This window comes from Scomber japonicus, chromosome 23, assembly GCF_027409825.1.
Source record: "Scomber japonicus isolate fScoJap1 chromosome 23, fScoJap1.pri, whole genome shotgun sequence".
Lineage (NCBI taxonomy): Eukaryota > Metazoa > Chordata > Actinopteri > Scombriformes > Scombridae > Scomber > Scomber japonicus.
The window spans coordinates 13,613,221-13,631,064 of record NC_070600.1 but is presented as its reverse complement, the minus strand read 5'-3'; the positions used below and the strand labels follow the sequence as shown (position 1 = coordinate 13,631,064).

The following is a 17,844-nucleotide window of genomic DNA, read 5'->3' as shown; positions in this document are numbered from 1 at the left end:
ACAATCTTAAAATCAGTTGCTAGTGCCGTAATGGGGATTTAATTTGGTTTGAAATCATGACAGTGATGCATTGTACCCAGTTTCTTTTGTTTATTTACCAAACATTTTTCTTTCTCTTATTTTCCAGATTGGCGCCTACGATCAACAAATATGGGAGAAATCTGTGGAGCAGAGAGAAATAAAGGTACGTCTAGTTTTGTTTGTGTGTTCTGTTGTTGTTTTTTTGTTGCTCCACGCCTCCATGTTTCTGTTGTTTCACTGTTGACACTTTTTTTCGTTTTCTTCTTTTTACACATTTTTTTTGTGGTTCCTTTTTGTCAAGTCTCTGTTTTGTCTTTCACTCCTTCATCTTCCTCTTTTCTTCTTTTTATTATATTTTCTATCTCTCACCATGCCGCCAGTTCTTTTCCAGTGTTTTCTTTTAACTCTTTCCTTTCTGCCCTCTCGGCTGATTGTCACCTGCCCACTCTTCATCTCCATCCGTCTTTTCCTCCTCCTCCTCCTCCTCCTCTCTACAGTTTATTTCTCTGGTGAGTATTCAGCGAGGCGGGACGTCCCTCCTGCTGTTCCCACAGTGCACGTCTGCTCACCCACGCTGTAGACTAGAGTTTGTGATTGGTCAGATCCCAGTGTGTTTTTATTATTAACCCCTCTCTGCGTTCACACCTCTAGCGTAGCACGCTGCTTTGTGATTGGCTGCAGGAAGAAGAGTCATTTGTTAAAGTTAAACTGCAACCAAAGTAGACAAATGAGGTAACTGGGCAGCTGTGGAGACGACAGTGGTGTGAACACAGCTGGATTAGCATGAGTCATGTGGTCAGGGATGCACCAGGTGACTTTCTTTAACTCTCAACAGAAAGTTTTGGGTTGACGGGGAAAAAAGCAGCAGCGACGGTTGTGTGTTTGTCTGGAAAAAGAAATCATTTAAGGGATGGTGGAACGTCATCTAGCCTCACAACACGAGGCCATGTCTGTCTTCTTCAACACTCAGTTTGAAATGGTCAGCGTTCAGGTTTTGTGTCTTGAGCTTCGTTGTGATGCAGAAAGTCACTATCTGTGCTTGCATCTTAGCTGCAGTCAAGAAGGAAATGATGAATCAAAGTGTTTAATATAAACAGAAAGGTACAGGTACACCAAGAAATGGAAAAAAAAAGTATTTATTGACAGAAGATTAATCGGTCACTGTTTTGATAATCAATCCTTTAGGTTATTTTTTTTTAGCAAAAAAAGTCAAATATTTACTGGATCCAGTTTCTGTTTTCCATTAGTTTGAACTGATATATCTTTGAGTTTTAGGCTGTTTAAACCTCATTAACACCTGGCATTAAAATGTGATCTGTGTATCTGAAGACTCATATTCACTCAGATTGAAATCGGATCAGCCAAACTACATTTGAAAGTGGGCAGGCTCGAATTATGACTGGATGTCAGCCAGCTGCAAATGCAATCTGCACAGCGTGACCACATACTTAAGAAGAAAACTCCACCCAGCTAGTTGAAAGATCACAGAAGTCGGTCTTCTCCTGCCAGCTAAAGCAAGTCCTGCAAGAAGCTGCAAGTAGCTAAAGGTGTTCCCTCACAAAAAATGACTGACGCCCATGTTTCCTATGAACTGCGATGAAAAGAAGCAATTAAAAAAAACAACCTGATGTCTTCCAAATTGTTAAGTCCGCCAGATTCATTTGGCAAATTTCATATTGAGATCCAATCATAGCGCTGGCACAACTGAGAATACACAAACACACTATTATAGCAGATTAAAGACATCATGTTAGCAAATTTACACAATAAACCATCAATTGATTTGAAATTAATAGATGATGAAAATAACCATCAGTTGCAGCCCTATTATCATGCCAACAGAGCAAATGTCTCTTTTTGTCAGGTTGACATGTTAGAGGTTAGAGGTTTGCTTTGCCTCATAGTTGCTAATTTTAATGTATTCTTGTTCAATCTTTTGTCGTAAGTGAACTGCATGCTGACAAGCAGCCAGCATAGATCAGAGTGAATGTCCTCCACTTTAGTGTTTTAGATACTTCATAGTTGACCTCTTTTCACTCCTACTTGATATCACTTTGCATCCTCAAATTAGAGCTCAGTGCGACGATATGGTGTGTGGGTGTGTGAATGCATGCCTTAAGGAGACTCCCTCTCAGCACTGAGCAGTGGTAATCAGATCCTCTTCACCTGTCTGCCGTCACCTCTCACCTTTGACCCGCGAAGAAGTCGACTTCATCCTTCCCCCCTCACATATTATGAGAGATTATGTGACATCCAAACCTCTCTTAGTGGTCTTCGAGGACATGATAATGCTGCGTAAAGTGTTTTTAAAGGGCAATTTTGTTGATTTATTTGGAGTTAATCATTGTGCCAGAAGATCTAAATGAATGAGAAGTTTCCACTCGACTTCCACCTCCCTCATACTGTACCTCCTATAAACAGAGAGCTGACGAACTCTCCCTTTAAGCTCAAAGTCCACACACACTCTCATGAATGCAGCGCTCTGACCTTGACTCCCTCTATCTGTGGAGTAAATGGTTTCCCAGCATTTCTAGCTGCAGCACACACTGCAAGACGTTTCACCTCCTCACCCTCCCCAAAAAACAGTTAGTTGTACTTTTTTATGGTTCTCATAAAAAAAAGCTTAATCACCCGTTGTTCTCAATACAGTAAGTCCAGGAGAAACCAAGTTGTTTGTTAGAGGCGCAGATGTCGTGCTGTGTGTTGTTAATGAACAAAATGAAGACAGATGAGCTCATTAGGAGATCAGCAGGATCAGGAGCCAAAATAGATCGATTAAAAGCACTTCCTGTCTCATCTCTGGCTTTGCCAAAACAAATAAGACGAGAAAATACTCAATTATACCAATTTTATGCCCTCATTTGGCTAAAATACACCTTATACAGTTTTGCCATATTTTATGTGTAAAAGTACTAAATTTAGTTTATAGTTTGATTTAACATGCTTTACTTTTTGGGAACTTTTTGGGAAGTAAAGCATGTTTGAATTTAGCTGTCTGATACACTGAATTTATCAGAGACTCAGACACAGGAAAGCCAGTTGCCACCTGCTGGTGCAAACAGGAAACTACAGTATATGAGCTGAATTTGGGTCCAGATCAAAAAACATACATTTGATATGTACCATTTTATATCTGTAGATTCTTTGTGCTTTACATAACTAGAAGAAGTCTTAACATAACAAACAGCATGACATTCGTAAGTGTCTGAATTTAGAAATGTTTAAATGAGTGTCTGGCAGCCACACATCACTTCCCGAAGCAACACCAGCACTTGTAACTTGAAGGTGAAACTTGTTGGCAAAGATAAGAAGCTCTAAAAAGTAGCAGCAAGATAAGAGCGCTGCAGCCAGCCGACATGTTGGTGAAGGACTTTGTGCTGTGCTACATCTACTGCCAGGAGGTATTGATCGGCTTCTTTTAGCCCCACACACACACACACACACACACACTAGTCTGCTACTCCCTGTCTGTCTCACTCTCTCTCTCACACACACACACACACACACACACACACACACACACAAACACACACACTATATTTACTCGTTGGTTGTGCTATTTACAGATAAGGACCTCCATCAAGCCTCTGTATTAGAGCATTAACTGATAACCCACAGCTTGATTGGCCTGTAGGTCAATATTAGCATCAACTGTTGAGATTGAAGTTGACATTTTTCTGTGATATTTAACTGCACTTTCATCATGAATCATACATTCCTTTAAAAAACAACATTAGTAGTACATTAGTAGCACTAATTATGTTTGTCTCTCCTGGTTTTGTACGGATACATGTTTGTTGAGCAGGGTCATATTTGAAATGTTTGGATATCTGAGTCAGTAAAGACACCAAGAAATACTAAAAATAAATGAGCCTAAATAGAATAGATAATAAAAGTAGACTATTTTCATGCAAAGCTGAACTATGTTTACTTTTTAAATGATAAATATACAAAAATAACCAAGCCTGCCAATCTATTTGAGGTCAAGAGTTTTTTTATTGTTGCCTTTAAGATAAATTTGTCTTGTTCAAAGGAATTACTGCATAAAAACAGACATGTAACCAAAATATACACTTAATGAACAAAAAGCACTCTCAAACACTAATTGATAGATTACAGTTGGTCCAAAAAACTATCAGTGTTGGATATAAATTGAATGTATTTGTTATCACAGTAAAGCCAGACCGTAAGAACACAAGAAGGACATTAAAGGGTAGTTTCCAAATCTTAAGTGTTCAATGAGAAATTATTTATATTTCCTCTCTCGTACGTATAATAGGAAGTAGGTGTGTGTGGGAAAGTTGATAAAGTGTGTGTGCGTGTGTATTGAACTCCTCCCAGCTGTGCACATGTACTGTTCATACAGCGGCGTGTTTACCCAGAGTCACTGATATGTGCTATCACTAAAACCAAACTATTGTCAGTCTGCTTACCATAGCAACTCAGACACAGACACACACACACTCACCTCAAATCTTTATTTATAGACCTCACTGTCTCACACACACACTTGCAGAAAAGCTGTCATACACACTACATGCATATGAATTTTGTCATTTACAGTCGCTCAAACCTTGACGACAGTTTGTCACCACAGCCGGGGGAGCTGTCTCTATCTCAGACACACACGCAGCAGATGAAGTGTGTGCTGCAGGAGGAAGTGACTGGCTGGAACAGGAAGTCAGAGTGCCACAGGGGAGCGTTATTCCCAGGCTCATAAACCAGCACAAAGCACCAACTTTCAAACTATAACAGTAAAGCTTGCAGGATGAATGAGAGCAGTAACAGCTGGTTTCAAAGACTGAAGGGTCCGGGGGGATTTTTTGCTGTTTTTAGTTCTCCACACCGGGCTGAATGTGTAGAGATAAATGTAGATGCAGTGTAATATGAACTAGAGCCTGTAGCTGTGTTAGCCTGAATGCACGGCGTGCCTCCTCAAACACTGGATGTGTGTGTGTGTATGTGTGTGTGTGTGTTTGTGAAGGCATAAAGTGCACGAGAAGCCTCCTGCAATCGAGTTCCTGTAAACAAATGAGTGTGTGAATATCAGTGTGCTATGAAGTTTCCTCTCTGACTCGGCGTCTTTCTGTCTCCCCCTGCAGGGCTTGAGGAACAAGCCGAAGAAGACGGGACATGTCAAGCCAGACCTCATTGATGTGGACTTGGTTAGAGGTAAGAAAATGCTGACACTGTTCCATCAAGCTCATCTGATGATTTCAGTGAGTTAAATCATCTGACACACGACATCGTCTGTCTGCTCATGGACATAAATCTCACACGCACATCCAACCCAAGATGCCAGCGTCACCATGCCAACCTCCTGTCGCCGTTAATCCTGGTTGCTGCTGCCTTCGTCTATCATGTCTCATCTCCTCGTGACTGTCTCATATTCAATTATTCATCAAATCAGTCAAATGTATCCTCATTGTTATTTCATTGCAAAGGGAGACGGATGAATAAAGCAGATAGAGGAGAGAGGAACAGAAAGAAAGGAAGTGAAGGATGAACAGTCAGGAGCAGGAGATTAACAGATAAACACACATCTCTAATGAGACTCCAGGATGTGTGTAGTGATGATCCTTCCTGCTCACTGCTTAATTAGTTCTTCTCATCAATCTAAGTGTGTGTTCATGTGTTCACTCTCCAGGTTCAGCGTTTGCAAAGGCCAAACCAGAGAGTCCATGGACGTCGCTGACCAGGAAAGGCATCGTCAGGGTTGTTTTTTTCCCTTTCTTCTATCGATGGTGGATCCAGGTCACCTCCAGAGCCATTTTCCTCTTATTGCTGGCTCTCTATCTGCTGCAAGGTGTGTGTGTGTGTGTGTGTTTCTCTAATTGTGCTCTGGCTTGAGACAGACGTCGCTCTAAGTGGGCCGTCCAATAAATGATTAACAGTCAGCCACTATTATCAGGTTTTTTCCTAAAGTGTGTATCAGTATCAGCCAGTTACATATGATGTATAAGTCTTGTTATAGCAGTTTTAAGCATTCACTGATTGATCCAGTATCTGAAACGTAATTGAATGTCTTCCAGATTTAAATCTACCGAAAATACAAGATGTTAAACAGCTGCTCCCGAGCATCTGATCAGTTTCTCTGAAAATACAACATGTAGACCACAATGTTCAGGCACAGGGCACTCCCTGACAACGCCTACACAACCGCTGCACAAACACACCAAATACTACTGAGCAGTGTTTTCCACCACCTACATTTTTCATGTAAAACAGACTCAACACTGTTATTTTTCATCTCTCCCTCCATCCTACCGCCCTTCCTGCTCACTTCCCCCACATACCACATAAAACCATAGACACACACACACCCTCACACCTTCTGTGTAACGCTAAAAAGGAGTTTAGGTTGGGTTTTTCTTTCCAAACCACTATGAGGCAGAAATCCTCCAAATATAGTCAGAGAAACACTAGTCTGGATCAGTGGATGTACAGTGTGGGTATAAGCCTGACGATTTTGGTTTGTCGGTTTGTGTTCTATCAGTAGAAATCACATAGTCGACTTTTAGCATTTTCTTTTGCAAGGACACCATTGCTGCATCCTGGGCTTGTGATTGGTTTAAAGAAATAAAGCCAGTGTTTTTCCCCTGAAGCAGACTTGATAGTGGATGTGAGATTAGAAAAACACCAATCAGAGAACAGTTAATTAATTTACTCTGGCTAATACGTTAGTAAATGGTTGCTTAGTTACACAACCAGTAGACGCAACATGACACGAGCATCCAGCTGGACGCTTTTTTCTCGTCACTTGATGAATTCAAGTCCTCAGCAGCTCCTTTCTCTCTGGTTTTTCTCTACCAGCCCTTAAAATCCAATCAAGTCAGCAGCTGTTAGATAATTAGTAGGCCTATTAGTAAATGTACAGGCTGGAAAACCAACACTACTAAAATCTGTATAAAGGTGCAGAGGTGTTCTTCATGATTGTTTAAATCATAATCTTGACACTTTCTCCTTCTCTCCTTCACAGTGGCAGCAGCAGTCTTGTATGTGACTATCCCACAGCCTCATGGGATACCGGCCACCGAGGTGTTCGGAGCCATCTGGCTCATGCTGCTGCTGGGCACCGTCCACTGTCAGATCGTCTCCACCAGGACCCCGAAACCTGCCTCCAGCAGCGGGGGGAAGAGACGCAGGTAACCAAAAGGAAAACGTGGGGAAGAGTTGAAGAATGAAACCAGATGGATGATATCAGATGGAGTTTAACGATAGGGAAGGAAAGAAAAGGAGGACGACATGAATGCAGGATGTGGGGATGAAACCAACCAAAGAGTTCTTTGGAAAAAAGGAGGCACAGGAAGAGATAAAAAAGAGAGGAAAACAGAGATAACAGTTTATTGGATATAAATAGCACAAGATGGAGAAATAAGGGAGGAAGAAAGTTGCGTAAACAAAGGAGTGAATACATCTTTTGTTGCTTGGTTTGTTTGTTTTTGAACTTGCTGTTTGCTTTCTTGGTCAGCTTCTTTCACTAAAAAACAAACAGATTGAAGAAGCGTGTTTATCATGGAGAGATTTTTCCGTTAAGTGAGGGTCTCAGAAACCAAACATGTACCCATCCAAACACTCATCAGACTCTTCTTAGACTGTTTGTTGTTTTTGTGTCATTCCAATTTTACTTTGAAGTTTTATTTAATCTAAATTACACGATTGTCTCTTTTGTGGATTAGATTTTTTTAAGATATGAACCAGCTAAAAAGTTTGATGTGGTTTGATGTGGTTTTTATCTTTAAACCTTTCAGTGTTTAGGAAATCTCTCCCTGATAAACTAAACGTCACTTGAGACGAGACGGAGTGTATTTACTGTGTGTGTGAAAGTAGAAAGTAGACCGCTGCTTTGTGTGTGGGTTTTTTTGCAGTTTGTGATTCTCTCTTTGTTGTTTTGAAATCTTCGAGTCTGCGGCTGCTGTTTCTGATTCAGAATCCTGTCAGTCGTTGACAATTTTCATACTGTGGGAAGAAAATTGGACCATGCCACTGTTTTGGAAAGCGGTTTGGGAGGGTTTTGTTCCTTCATTGAATCAACCTTGGTTCTCTTTCATTTCAGTTGAGGGAAAAATCATGAAACTGGTTCAATTATTTGACACAAAGTTGATTCTGTACATTTTTTGTCTATTTTTTTTTTCTCTCCCTGTTCTTCAGCTCACTCTTATAAACATTTGATCTCATAGATAGAACGAGAAATCAGTCACTCATGGGGTCTCCTGTTGGGGCAGGAAACATTTTTCATTTTTTAACCATTTCCAGTCGAGAGAAAATCTTCATCAACATCCTTTTTCATCCTTCCTTTAAATCTTTAGAGCTCCAATCCTGTCCTGCACCTCTCCTCTGTCCTGTAATGACCAAACATTTTAGGGGAAACTGTTAAATATGACTTTGATGTTAATATCCTGCAAAAGTAGACATTAATGTTTCAAATCTGCAATTCTATAATCTGCCCCAAAAAATGTCTCTTTAAAAAAATGTCAGTGAACTTTTTCCCATTTTTAAAAGATTTTAGTTAAAAAGCATTGACATAATTAATGGTTTTTAACTTTTTTTAATGATTTTAAGTTCAAGATGTAAATGAATGAATGAAATGTGATGATCACTGTCTGTAATCAGTCTTCAGATAACATTTTGGTGAATTTTATGAAACTATCTACTTTTGCAGAATAACAACTTAAAAGATGATTTTGGTGGAATATACCTTTATAACTGTGTCCCTTTGTGTCCAGTGGGCACCCTGGTTGTGGATATCAGAGGCATTGTTTATCCTCTGTCACAACTTGTCTGAGCGCTGCGTTCAATTAAAAACTTTATTTAATACAATAACTTGCGGCAGGGTTCCCGTTGGACACACAGCTGTAGTTCCAGGTCTTGGTAGTCTCCCGGTCTAAGTCTCTCTTCACCCTCTATCTATTCTTTCCAAACTGAAGGAAGTTGAGGAAGGCATCTCAGATGGAGGTGCATAGGGAAGGCGACGGGTCTAGCACTACCGATAACACACAGGAGGGGGCGCCACACTCCCACTCAGCCAGCACCACATACAGCCTGGGCGCTTTGTTCCAAGATTTCTGGCATGATATCTGTAAAGCTGGGTGTGTATTTTCGTTTCCCGTCTTCCTAAAATCGAGATGATGTACGATGACAGGACTGCGCTTCAGTTTCTAAAATGATCCAGATTGAAGTTGGGCCTTTCAGATGATTCAATAATTGAATATTGATTATGTTCATATATAATCACAATTAAATAAATGAATACATAAAACAAAATAGGAGATACTTTAAATTACATTGTGAACAAAAATACTAAATTTACCTCTTTTTTTGTGATATCAAAGTCAGAAACTGAATCTCAGCCCTGACTCAAACAGCGCTGCAACTCTCACTTCTTCAATGACTGAATATAGCAAGACTATATCTATCAATCAATATATCAAGAAATTCTAATTGGACAATCAGGAAATAATATATGTATGTAAATGGCATGCTGAGTAGGCTATGTGCAAAGGTAGCATGTAGCATGGGGAGCTGTCTTTACAAAAGATACTACTGCAATCCTCACTGGTGTCAGGACTGCTGCATGTTGCTCAGTGGGTTCAGCTCCTCATGCTTCTGGTTCATATCGCTTCAGCTGACTCCAACAGTGTGGAACATTTATGAGCACAAACTGATGATTTGGTTTCTTCATCTATTGATCATCTGCCACACTCAGTGAATTGTCGACAGTGTGAAACAGGAGGACTTTTTAAATCACATTTCACAAGAAAAATCAATTACTGATTATTTTCAAGAATTCAGTGCTGTACCTGAATTATTGTTACTTGTGTCCGGTGTGTTGGCGTTGATTGTGCGTTAATGTTCCACAGTGTTGAGTCAAATGCATCCAGTATTAGTTTGATTTGATCTAATTGCATGTTTGCTTCTGAAGCTCAACATTATTACTAGTAAACTCACCTCTCTGCTCCCTGTTTTTATCTAAATATCTATCTATTCATCTGTCTGTCTATACACATCTTTTTCTATCACTCTCTTGCTCTCACCCTTCCTCCCACTTCACACCTTCTCCTCCTCCTCCTCCTCCTCCTCCTGTAAAGATCCAAGAAGTCCAAGCTGTCCATCGACAAGTCGACAGAGACAGACAACGGCTACGTGTCACTTGACGGCCGGGTGACCAATCGCAGCAGCGAGGAGGGGCTCCAGATCCACGAGCAGCGATGTGATACGTTAAACAGAGCGGACGAGGTGTGCTGGAACTCGCACGTCCAGTCAACGCAAACTCACACGCCACGCAGCACGGGACTGATGCTGGCCAGCGGCAACAAGGTGACGCATTGTTTTTAGTTATATAAATTAGTTGAATCTAATAATTCATCATCAAAACAGCTGTTGATGTATTTTCACCTGGCTGTGTCTTATAGGAGCCAGCGTCAGATGAGGCGTCCAGTGAGGAGGACCCTGAAGCGTCCTACAGCGCCCTCCGCAGGGGAGTAGAGAGAATGAACAGTGACTGTACGCTCCGAAACCGCAAGAATACACATCACTACAAGAAACACTATGCTGTGGAGGTAAACACACACACACACACACACACACACACACACACAGCAACATATTAACAAACCAGTTTAATTGCTTTGTGTCAGATAAATGAAAACCACTTAATATTTTTATATTTATCTCTGTCTTTCAGGACGTTCCAAAGTCCGGCACCAGCTGTAGCTCCAGATGTTCCAGTCTGAGAACTCAGGACTCAGAGAGCACCCGACACGAGTCTGAGACTGAAGACCTGCTTTGGGAAGACTTCCTGCACTGTGCTGAGTGCAGATCGTCCTGCACCTCAGAGACAGGTCAGAGATTAAAACAATATGTTTAATTAATCCATGAATTCATATCTGCAGGTTATTTGTATTAAAACTACTGTTGATACTCTGTTCCTCCACAGAGGGAGAAGGAGGAGGTACACCTGTCTGTCCTCCAGCTAAAAAAGAATACAGAGATGACCCTTTTCATCAGGTCTGAACACAGCGCGCGCACACACACACACACACACACACACACACACACACACACACAGGGACACTAAGTTCAGATTTTGATGATTTGCAGTTTGAAAAAAATCTGGATTAAAACTAAACTTGGCCAAGAAGAGTTTAGATGTCTGTGGTAAAAATGATGATCAATAGGGTGATTAGTGAATGTTGTGTATGTTTGTTCCTCAGGGTCACGTTCCCTGGCTGCACAGCTCCAACCCCGGCCTGGAGAGAGTGAGCGCCATCGTGTGGGAAGGAAACGAGTGCAAGAAGGCCGACATGTCCGTCCTGGAGATCAGCGGCATGATCATGAACCGAGTGAGAGACACATTTCTGTCATCCTAAAATATTTGATACTGTGCATATTGTACAAATCTACTTGTTGAGAACAAAAGAAAAGAAAAATCCATCTCTCTCGACAGGTGAATCTCTACACTCCAGGTATTGGTTACCAGGTGTTTGGGAACCTGGTTTCTGTGACCCTCGGCCTCACGCCCTTTGCTTACAGGTACTGTACAAAACTAACTCCTCTCAATATGTGAGTAGTGGTCCTAAATCAGCCAACCATTTACAGTATTTACCTTTTTAGTAAATGAACACTGGAAGAAAAAAACATATCCCGTCATATTTCACTCACATCTGTCTTTTTTCCTCTCTCAGGCTGGCTCAGTACCGCGACTTGGATCAGCTGACCACACTGTCAGCCAATGAACTGCTGTCCGTGGCGCTGGGGGGCGGGTCCGGATCAGATGCCATGGTCCTCACCATGGTAACACTGAGCTTTTTGGTGCGCGTTTGCCTCATATGGCTCTTCTTCTTCCTGCTCAGTGTAGCAGAGAGGACATACAAACAGGTGAGATCAATGTACAATATAGACTTTTAATATTTTAATATTAGACCTGGTGGATTTATTTCATTGTTTTATGTTCATGTGTTTGTTTCAGAGGCTACTGTTTGCCAAACTGTTTGGTCACCTGACTTCGGCCCGCAGAGCCAGGAAGTCCGAGGTTCCCCATTTTAGACTGAAGAAAGTTCAGAACATCAAGATGTGGCTGTCGCTACGCTCCTACCTCAAGGTGCTTCACTGTCAATTTATTTCAAGTGTCCTCTAACCTTTCTAAACTTTGGTCAGGTTTAAGTCAAGACTGATTATTTGGCAAACAGTTGTAAATGATAAATTGAGTAAAGATACTGTCAAACTGGTAAATTTGACATTGTTTGCTGTTGAACTGAATGAATCAACAAAACAAATGACTTACATGAAAAACATTTGCAGTTTCTCATATGTGATGATTTGAATCTTTCATGACACAATATTAAACTGTATATTGTTTGATTCTTGATCAGAAAGTTAAATGGTTGTGAACTGTTGTATTTTCAGAGACGGGGTCCTCAGCGGTCAGTGGATGTGATCGTGTCCTCTGCCTTCCTCCTCACTTTATCTGTCGTCTTCATCTGCTGCGCTCAGGTAATCACAGTGTGTAGAAACAGAATAGCTCTGAGCTTCAGCCAGTGATTCCACATTAAACTGGTCAGCTCTGTGTCTATAAACAGTTTTGTCCTCCCATCACTTACATTTGAAGTGAATTTGATCCTCTAATAGTCAGTATGAACAGAAGGATGATTAGAGAGCAAAACCTGCTTCAATATGACAGATTTTAGAGTTGAAAAATGGTGAACTTGTCCTTTACTTCTGCTCTACAATGTGTGATAGTCTCATCTCTCTCCCTCCAGTTGCTCCACGTCCATGAAACATTCCTGGAGTGTCACTATAACTGGGAGCTGGTGATCTGGTGCTCCAGTCTGTCTCTGTTCCTGCTCAGGTTCGTCACTCTGGGCTCTGAGACTAGCAAGAAGTACAGCAACACTTCCATACTGCTCACAGAACAGGTAAATACAACAGAAAACACACAAGCGACTGCACAGATGTGTCTTTATTCAAACACTGATACCCATCAATCGTATGTTCAGATCAACCTCTATCTGAAGATGGAAAAGAAGCCCAACAAGAAAGAGGAGCTGACACTGGTCAACAACGTTCTAAAACTGGCTACCAAACTACTCAAGGTACACACTGACATACACACTGACATACACACTGACATACACACTGACATACACACTGACATACACACTGACATACACACCGACAGCTACTTAAACACCACAGAGCACCTTTTTAGAAGACATGTCTAATCATTGAACTGCTGTTTGTCCCTCTCACCAGGAGTTAGACACTCCCTTCAGGCTGTACGGTTTGACTATGAACCCTCTGCTCTACAACATCACCCAGGTGGTCATCTTGTCCGCCGTGTCGGGAGTCATATCTGACCTGTTAGGATTTAACCTGAAGGTAAATATGTGACAGAGAGGTTTGTTGTTCTCCACTCATTTTAGTTTAAAATCAATAAATGTTCTGAGTCAATAGTTTATGCCCGGTCAGACCAGGAAGTGGCGCAGTGAAATTCCAGCTCAGACACATGGGGGTGCTGTGAGCTCAGTGATGTACAGTAGTGACTGTGTGCCTCTTGTTCTTTATTAGGATCCCCAATAGCTTCTACAAAGTGGTCGCTAGTCTTCCTGGGTCCTTATGAAGCAGTTTATACTCAAACAAAGAGGATTATTTCAAACTGGAAACACATTCAGATGATAATATATATTCTATCTTGGAGGATGTTATCATAGCTGTGCTGTGGACTCTGGGTCCTAGTTCAAGTAAAAGAAAACATTTCCCAACGAGTTATTTAGTAGATTATTTGGCACACAAGACATACAGTACTACCTCATAGATTGATGCATTACTTAAGCATATACTGTATATATTCAACTACTAAACAAAGTGTATGTATTTTGCTGCAGGGCTTGAAATACTTGTAATGAAATATATTTTTTGCTGTAGACTTTGATTATTAAACTTTTGTGTTTCTTGCCGTTCACAGCTCTGGAAGATCAAATCGTGACAATGAACCATAAAGACAGCGTTGACGCTTCACTCTCACTGACTGAAAGACTGAACGTCGGTCTCGACATATCAGAGTGCTTTGACCTTCAACGTTCCCACTTTGTGCAATTCACAAACTATTTATTTACCCACTCAGTGTTTTACTAGGTTTTATTGGAATTCTAGTTTGTTTCATATTGTGTTTTACAACACAAAACAATGCTCTATTTTACCTGTCAACAAAAAGTGTTAGTATTATTATTATTATATAAAGCATAAATTATTATTATTATCATTATTATTATTGTGATGGGTTAGGTTCTCAGCTGTGTTTGCAACAGTTCAGTTTTCATTTCAGCTCATCAGATATTTGAAGGCAAGTTAAGATGAGCTGCGATAATAAGCTGCCGACAGGGCAAAAATCATTTTTGTGTAACTTTTGTGTTTTTATTTGCTGAAATTATTTATATGTTGAGAGAGTTTCAAAGCAAAACCTTTACATTTCTGTTACGACGTTAAAAACTTGTTTTTAAAAAGTTTTCTTCCAACGACAAAAAACATGAGGCTGTAATTTCTGACATTTTTATGCTGAGGTGTTAAAACATAAACTGCAGTTACAAATATACTTCACCGTCTGGTCTGAGGTAGAAAACTGTCACATAAGATTAATGACGACAGAAATGTTTGTTATAATTCATCTGTGTTTGAATTCTTGTCCCCTCAGTTTCTCTAAATGAATTTGGGGATACTGTGGATTTCCTGATTCACACCACAGATGTAAAATATGACATTTCCATATCTGCTGAAGTCCAGTTCTGCAGGTAAAGTTTTTTATTTGTTCAGCGCTGCAAATAAACAATCATCCAGTTAATGGAAATAACAAAATATGGCAGAAATGTGACATTTACATTTACAAGAAAATGTAAACATAATCATTGAGACGTGAACTTGTATGTAGACATACAAAGTCCCTTTTTATTCTTTTTCCCTCCACACAAACAGCACTCTGTCTCTTTCTGCATCACTCTGGTTTATTTAGATGATTTTTGTGTCTTTGAAGAGTTCACTGAGTTCAATTTCTCATATCTTGGTGGGTTTGACAGTATTTCCAGCAATATATGTGTTAGTGGTAACATGTCCGCACTGAGCCCACCTGGTCCACTATTTCATCCCACATCCGTTTCAAACTGCAGGTGGTCAGATGTTAAGAGCTTGATGGTCTTTTTTTTTCAGGACATCAGCCTCATTTATTCCTGCGTGTGAAACTATTTCCTAAATCTTTTATCCTCCGTCAGGTTTAACAGAAATCTGGTCAGATCTTCTTATTATCATTGCCATAAATTAATGGCCAGTTATTTTCATAATTGATCCAATTTTTGATCATCATTTCTGAAGGGTTTGGACATTTATTATACTTTTTTTAGCATTTCATTGACGAAACAAGTAATCTTGAAAATAATAGGTAAATGAATTGATCATGAAAAGAAGTCGTTGCAGCTCTGGTTAAATTATACACATTTGTTTCTCAAACCAAGACTGGGAGAAAATTTTAAATTGAGTACTGACAGAATAAGACAACATTATTACATCACCTTCTTAAAGTTATACTATTGATATCATTTCAGTTTAGCTCTCTGGAGATATTCTTTACAAAGACAAAGACATTTTTAGTGGAACTTTCTGGATTTCTTTTGTGTGTGTTGCAGCTCAGTTTAAAACCTTGAAATTGATTTAGTCACTGAGAGCTAAAGCTTGATGCTCTGGCTCTTCCTGACTGACTGACTGTTCAAAAGACCCCGTTGTGAAGCACTGATTCTGTGTCCATCAGTATTATTTTGTTCCATCAATTCAGACAATTTAGAAATTCAGTGGATTTATTGGTATCAAACTCCCACAGCTACTTAGAGTAGATTCATGTGCATGACATTAGACGAGTCTGTTAGTGTCTGCAGTTAAAACATGTCTGAACATGAATGAAACATGCACTTTAAAGACACATTTGTAAAACAAAACAAAAACACAAAAAAAAAAAAATGGAGGAAGAGAAGAAGTTACATCTTGTTTCTTTGTTAAGAGATTTTATTTGTACCTCACCTGTTTGGCACAGTGTGTGTGTGTGTGCGTGTGTTAAGAGTGTTGGATGCTAGCTCTCAACTCAAAAATCACTCTGAAGTAGATCCTACATGGTACAATGAATTCATCACGCCCTCAAAAACCATCTTTAAATGTGATTAAAATGCTGACTCAGTTAAAATGCTAGCATAATCATCGTCAGTGTGTTTGAGGAGGAAGACCAAAGTGCTTATTTTCACTGTCTGTGTTTGTTTGTCTCTGCTGGAAAAAGAATGTATTTGCAGCATTTATGCTTTAAATCTATTTGTTTCCCTTTGGAAATAATTTAAATTGTATTTTATGTTTTCTTTTTTTGAATTTTGGAGCTTTTTGTTCTTTCATTATTCATTTGTTAAGAGGTTGTTCTGTTCCTCACGCTCGTTGGAAAGAAGACGCACGTTTTACTGTGGTTTTTGTTTAGTTTTTTTTGAAGGAACAAACAAGTTTGAAATGTATGAAAATGAATCTAGATAAAAGGACTTTATGTTGTGATTCTGTCTTAAAAGAGTCTGAATATTTAGATTTAGATTTTTTTGTGAACTGGTCTGTCCATAAGGTCTACATTTTTATAAGAAAATAAAAATAAATGGATGTCCACATGCTGGCTCATTTGTCATCTTTCTCAGTGTTAGAAGAAGAAATGAATGGAGACTTAAAAGTAAAAGACCAAAATTAAAAGAAAAACCTCCATTACTGAATCAGGAAAAAAAAGGTCCAAAAGTAAAAAAAATTTAAAGTTAAAACAACCTCCAAAATAAATCTAAAAGTGAAAAATGTCCAAAAGTAAAAAAGTCCCAAAGGTAAAATAATTTTTTTTTAAAGTCCAACATTTAACAGATGGTGAAGTCTCTGGACTGTGTCAGATACAGTTGTCTTCAGTACGGGGGCCCTACAGGGAACAGTCCTGGCTCCGTTTTTCTTCACCCTCTACAACACACCCTCCTGTCACCTGCAGGAGTTCTCTGAGGTCCTTCTATGACACTATGGTGACATCAGCCATCTTTTATGGGGTGGTCTGCTGCATTTCGGCTGTGGGCAGGAAGAGACTGGACAAACTCATAAAGGCCAGCTGTGTCCTAGGACAGAGAGGGAGAATGATGGCTAAGCTGTCATCTGATGAACAAGGACTCCAACCCCATTAGAGTTCCTTCAGTGACAGACACCTTCACCCAAAGTGGGAGCGATATCACAGCTCCTTCCTCCCTGCAGCTGTCAGACTGTACAATCAGCACTGCTCAGTAGTCGCCCCTGCCCCCTTCCTATTTGATGCTCTTCTTTTTTACTATCCGCTTGCTGCTGTAATAATGCAAATGTCCTCATTGTGGGACTAATAAAGGAATATCTTATAAGATTGAGTGGTGGAAGTATTTAGCTTATATTAAGAACAACAGCGTACAGGAGACTTGCAGCTTTTGCACACACCATTAATAATAAGACAACTTGACAGATTCAAAAAAACCTTTTTATTAGAACAATACAGCAGATATAAAGGTCTATTGCAATCAAACACTCCCATCAGAACGTAACATGTGCTTTAACAGACAGTATGCGCTCCCAAAGAGAGAAATAAATTAATAGAAGCCAGATCCAAAATAAAAACAGAAAATGAGGAAAAGAAGAAAATAAAAAACAGAAAGTAGTTGAAGAGAGAAGTAGTTGAAAATAAGACAGAAGTTAGATGAAAAGAGATGATTTTATTGTATTTTTTTTTTTTACTTCAAAGCAAAAGTGTGATGCAAAGAAGAG

General features: G+C 39.8%; 1 protein-coding gene across 2 annotated transcripts in view; it reads left to right on the top strand.

The window, feature by feature from the left end:
• The window catches only part of LOC128385221 (protein PHTF2-like), a 41,241-nt gene extending 26,804 nt beyond the window's left edge, over positions 1-14,437 (top strand). The window contains exons 4-21 of one of the 2 annotated variants that reach the window (XM_053344074.1): positions 128-184; positions 5,124-5,193; positions 5,669-5,827; positions 7,001-7,166; positions 8,949-9,110; positions 10,110-10,338; positions 10,434-10,580; positions 10,706-10,862; positions 10,958-11,028; positions 11,235-11,363; positions 11,468-11,553; positions 11,706-11,898; positions 11,990-12,121; positions 12,427-12,513; positions 12,780-12,935; positions 13,017-13,112; positions 13,273-13,398; positions 13,985-14,437. In XM_053344074.1, coding sequence (XP_053200049.1) covers positions 128-184; positions 5,124-5,193; positions 5,669-5,827; positions 7,001-7,166; positions 8,949-9,110; positions 10,110-10,338; positions 10,434-10,580; positions 10,706-10,862; positions 10,958-11,028; positions 11,235-11,363; positions 11,468-11,553; positions 11,706-11,898; positions 11,990-12,121; positions 12,427-12,513; positions 12,780-12,935; positions 13,017-13,112; positions 13,273-13,398; positions 13,985-14,005 — 2,244 coding nt within the window. In that variant the 3' untranslated portion in view covers positions 14,006-14,437. The remainder of the gene's footprint in view (positions 1-127; positions 185-5,123; positions 5,194-5,668; positions 5,828-7,000; positions 7,167-8,948; positions 9,111-10,109; positions 10,339-10,433; positions 10,581-10,705; positions 10,863-10,957; positions 11,029-11,234; positions 11,364-11,467; positions 11,554-11,705; positions 11,899-11,989; positions 12,122-12,426; positions 12,514-12,779; positions 12,936-13,016; positions 13,113-13,272; positions 13,399-13,984) is intronic. The other variant, XM_053344075.1, reaches the window with a different exon arrangement.
• Positions 14,438-17,844: the final 3,407 nt, after the last annotated feature.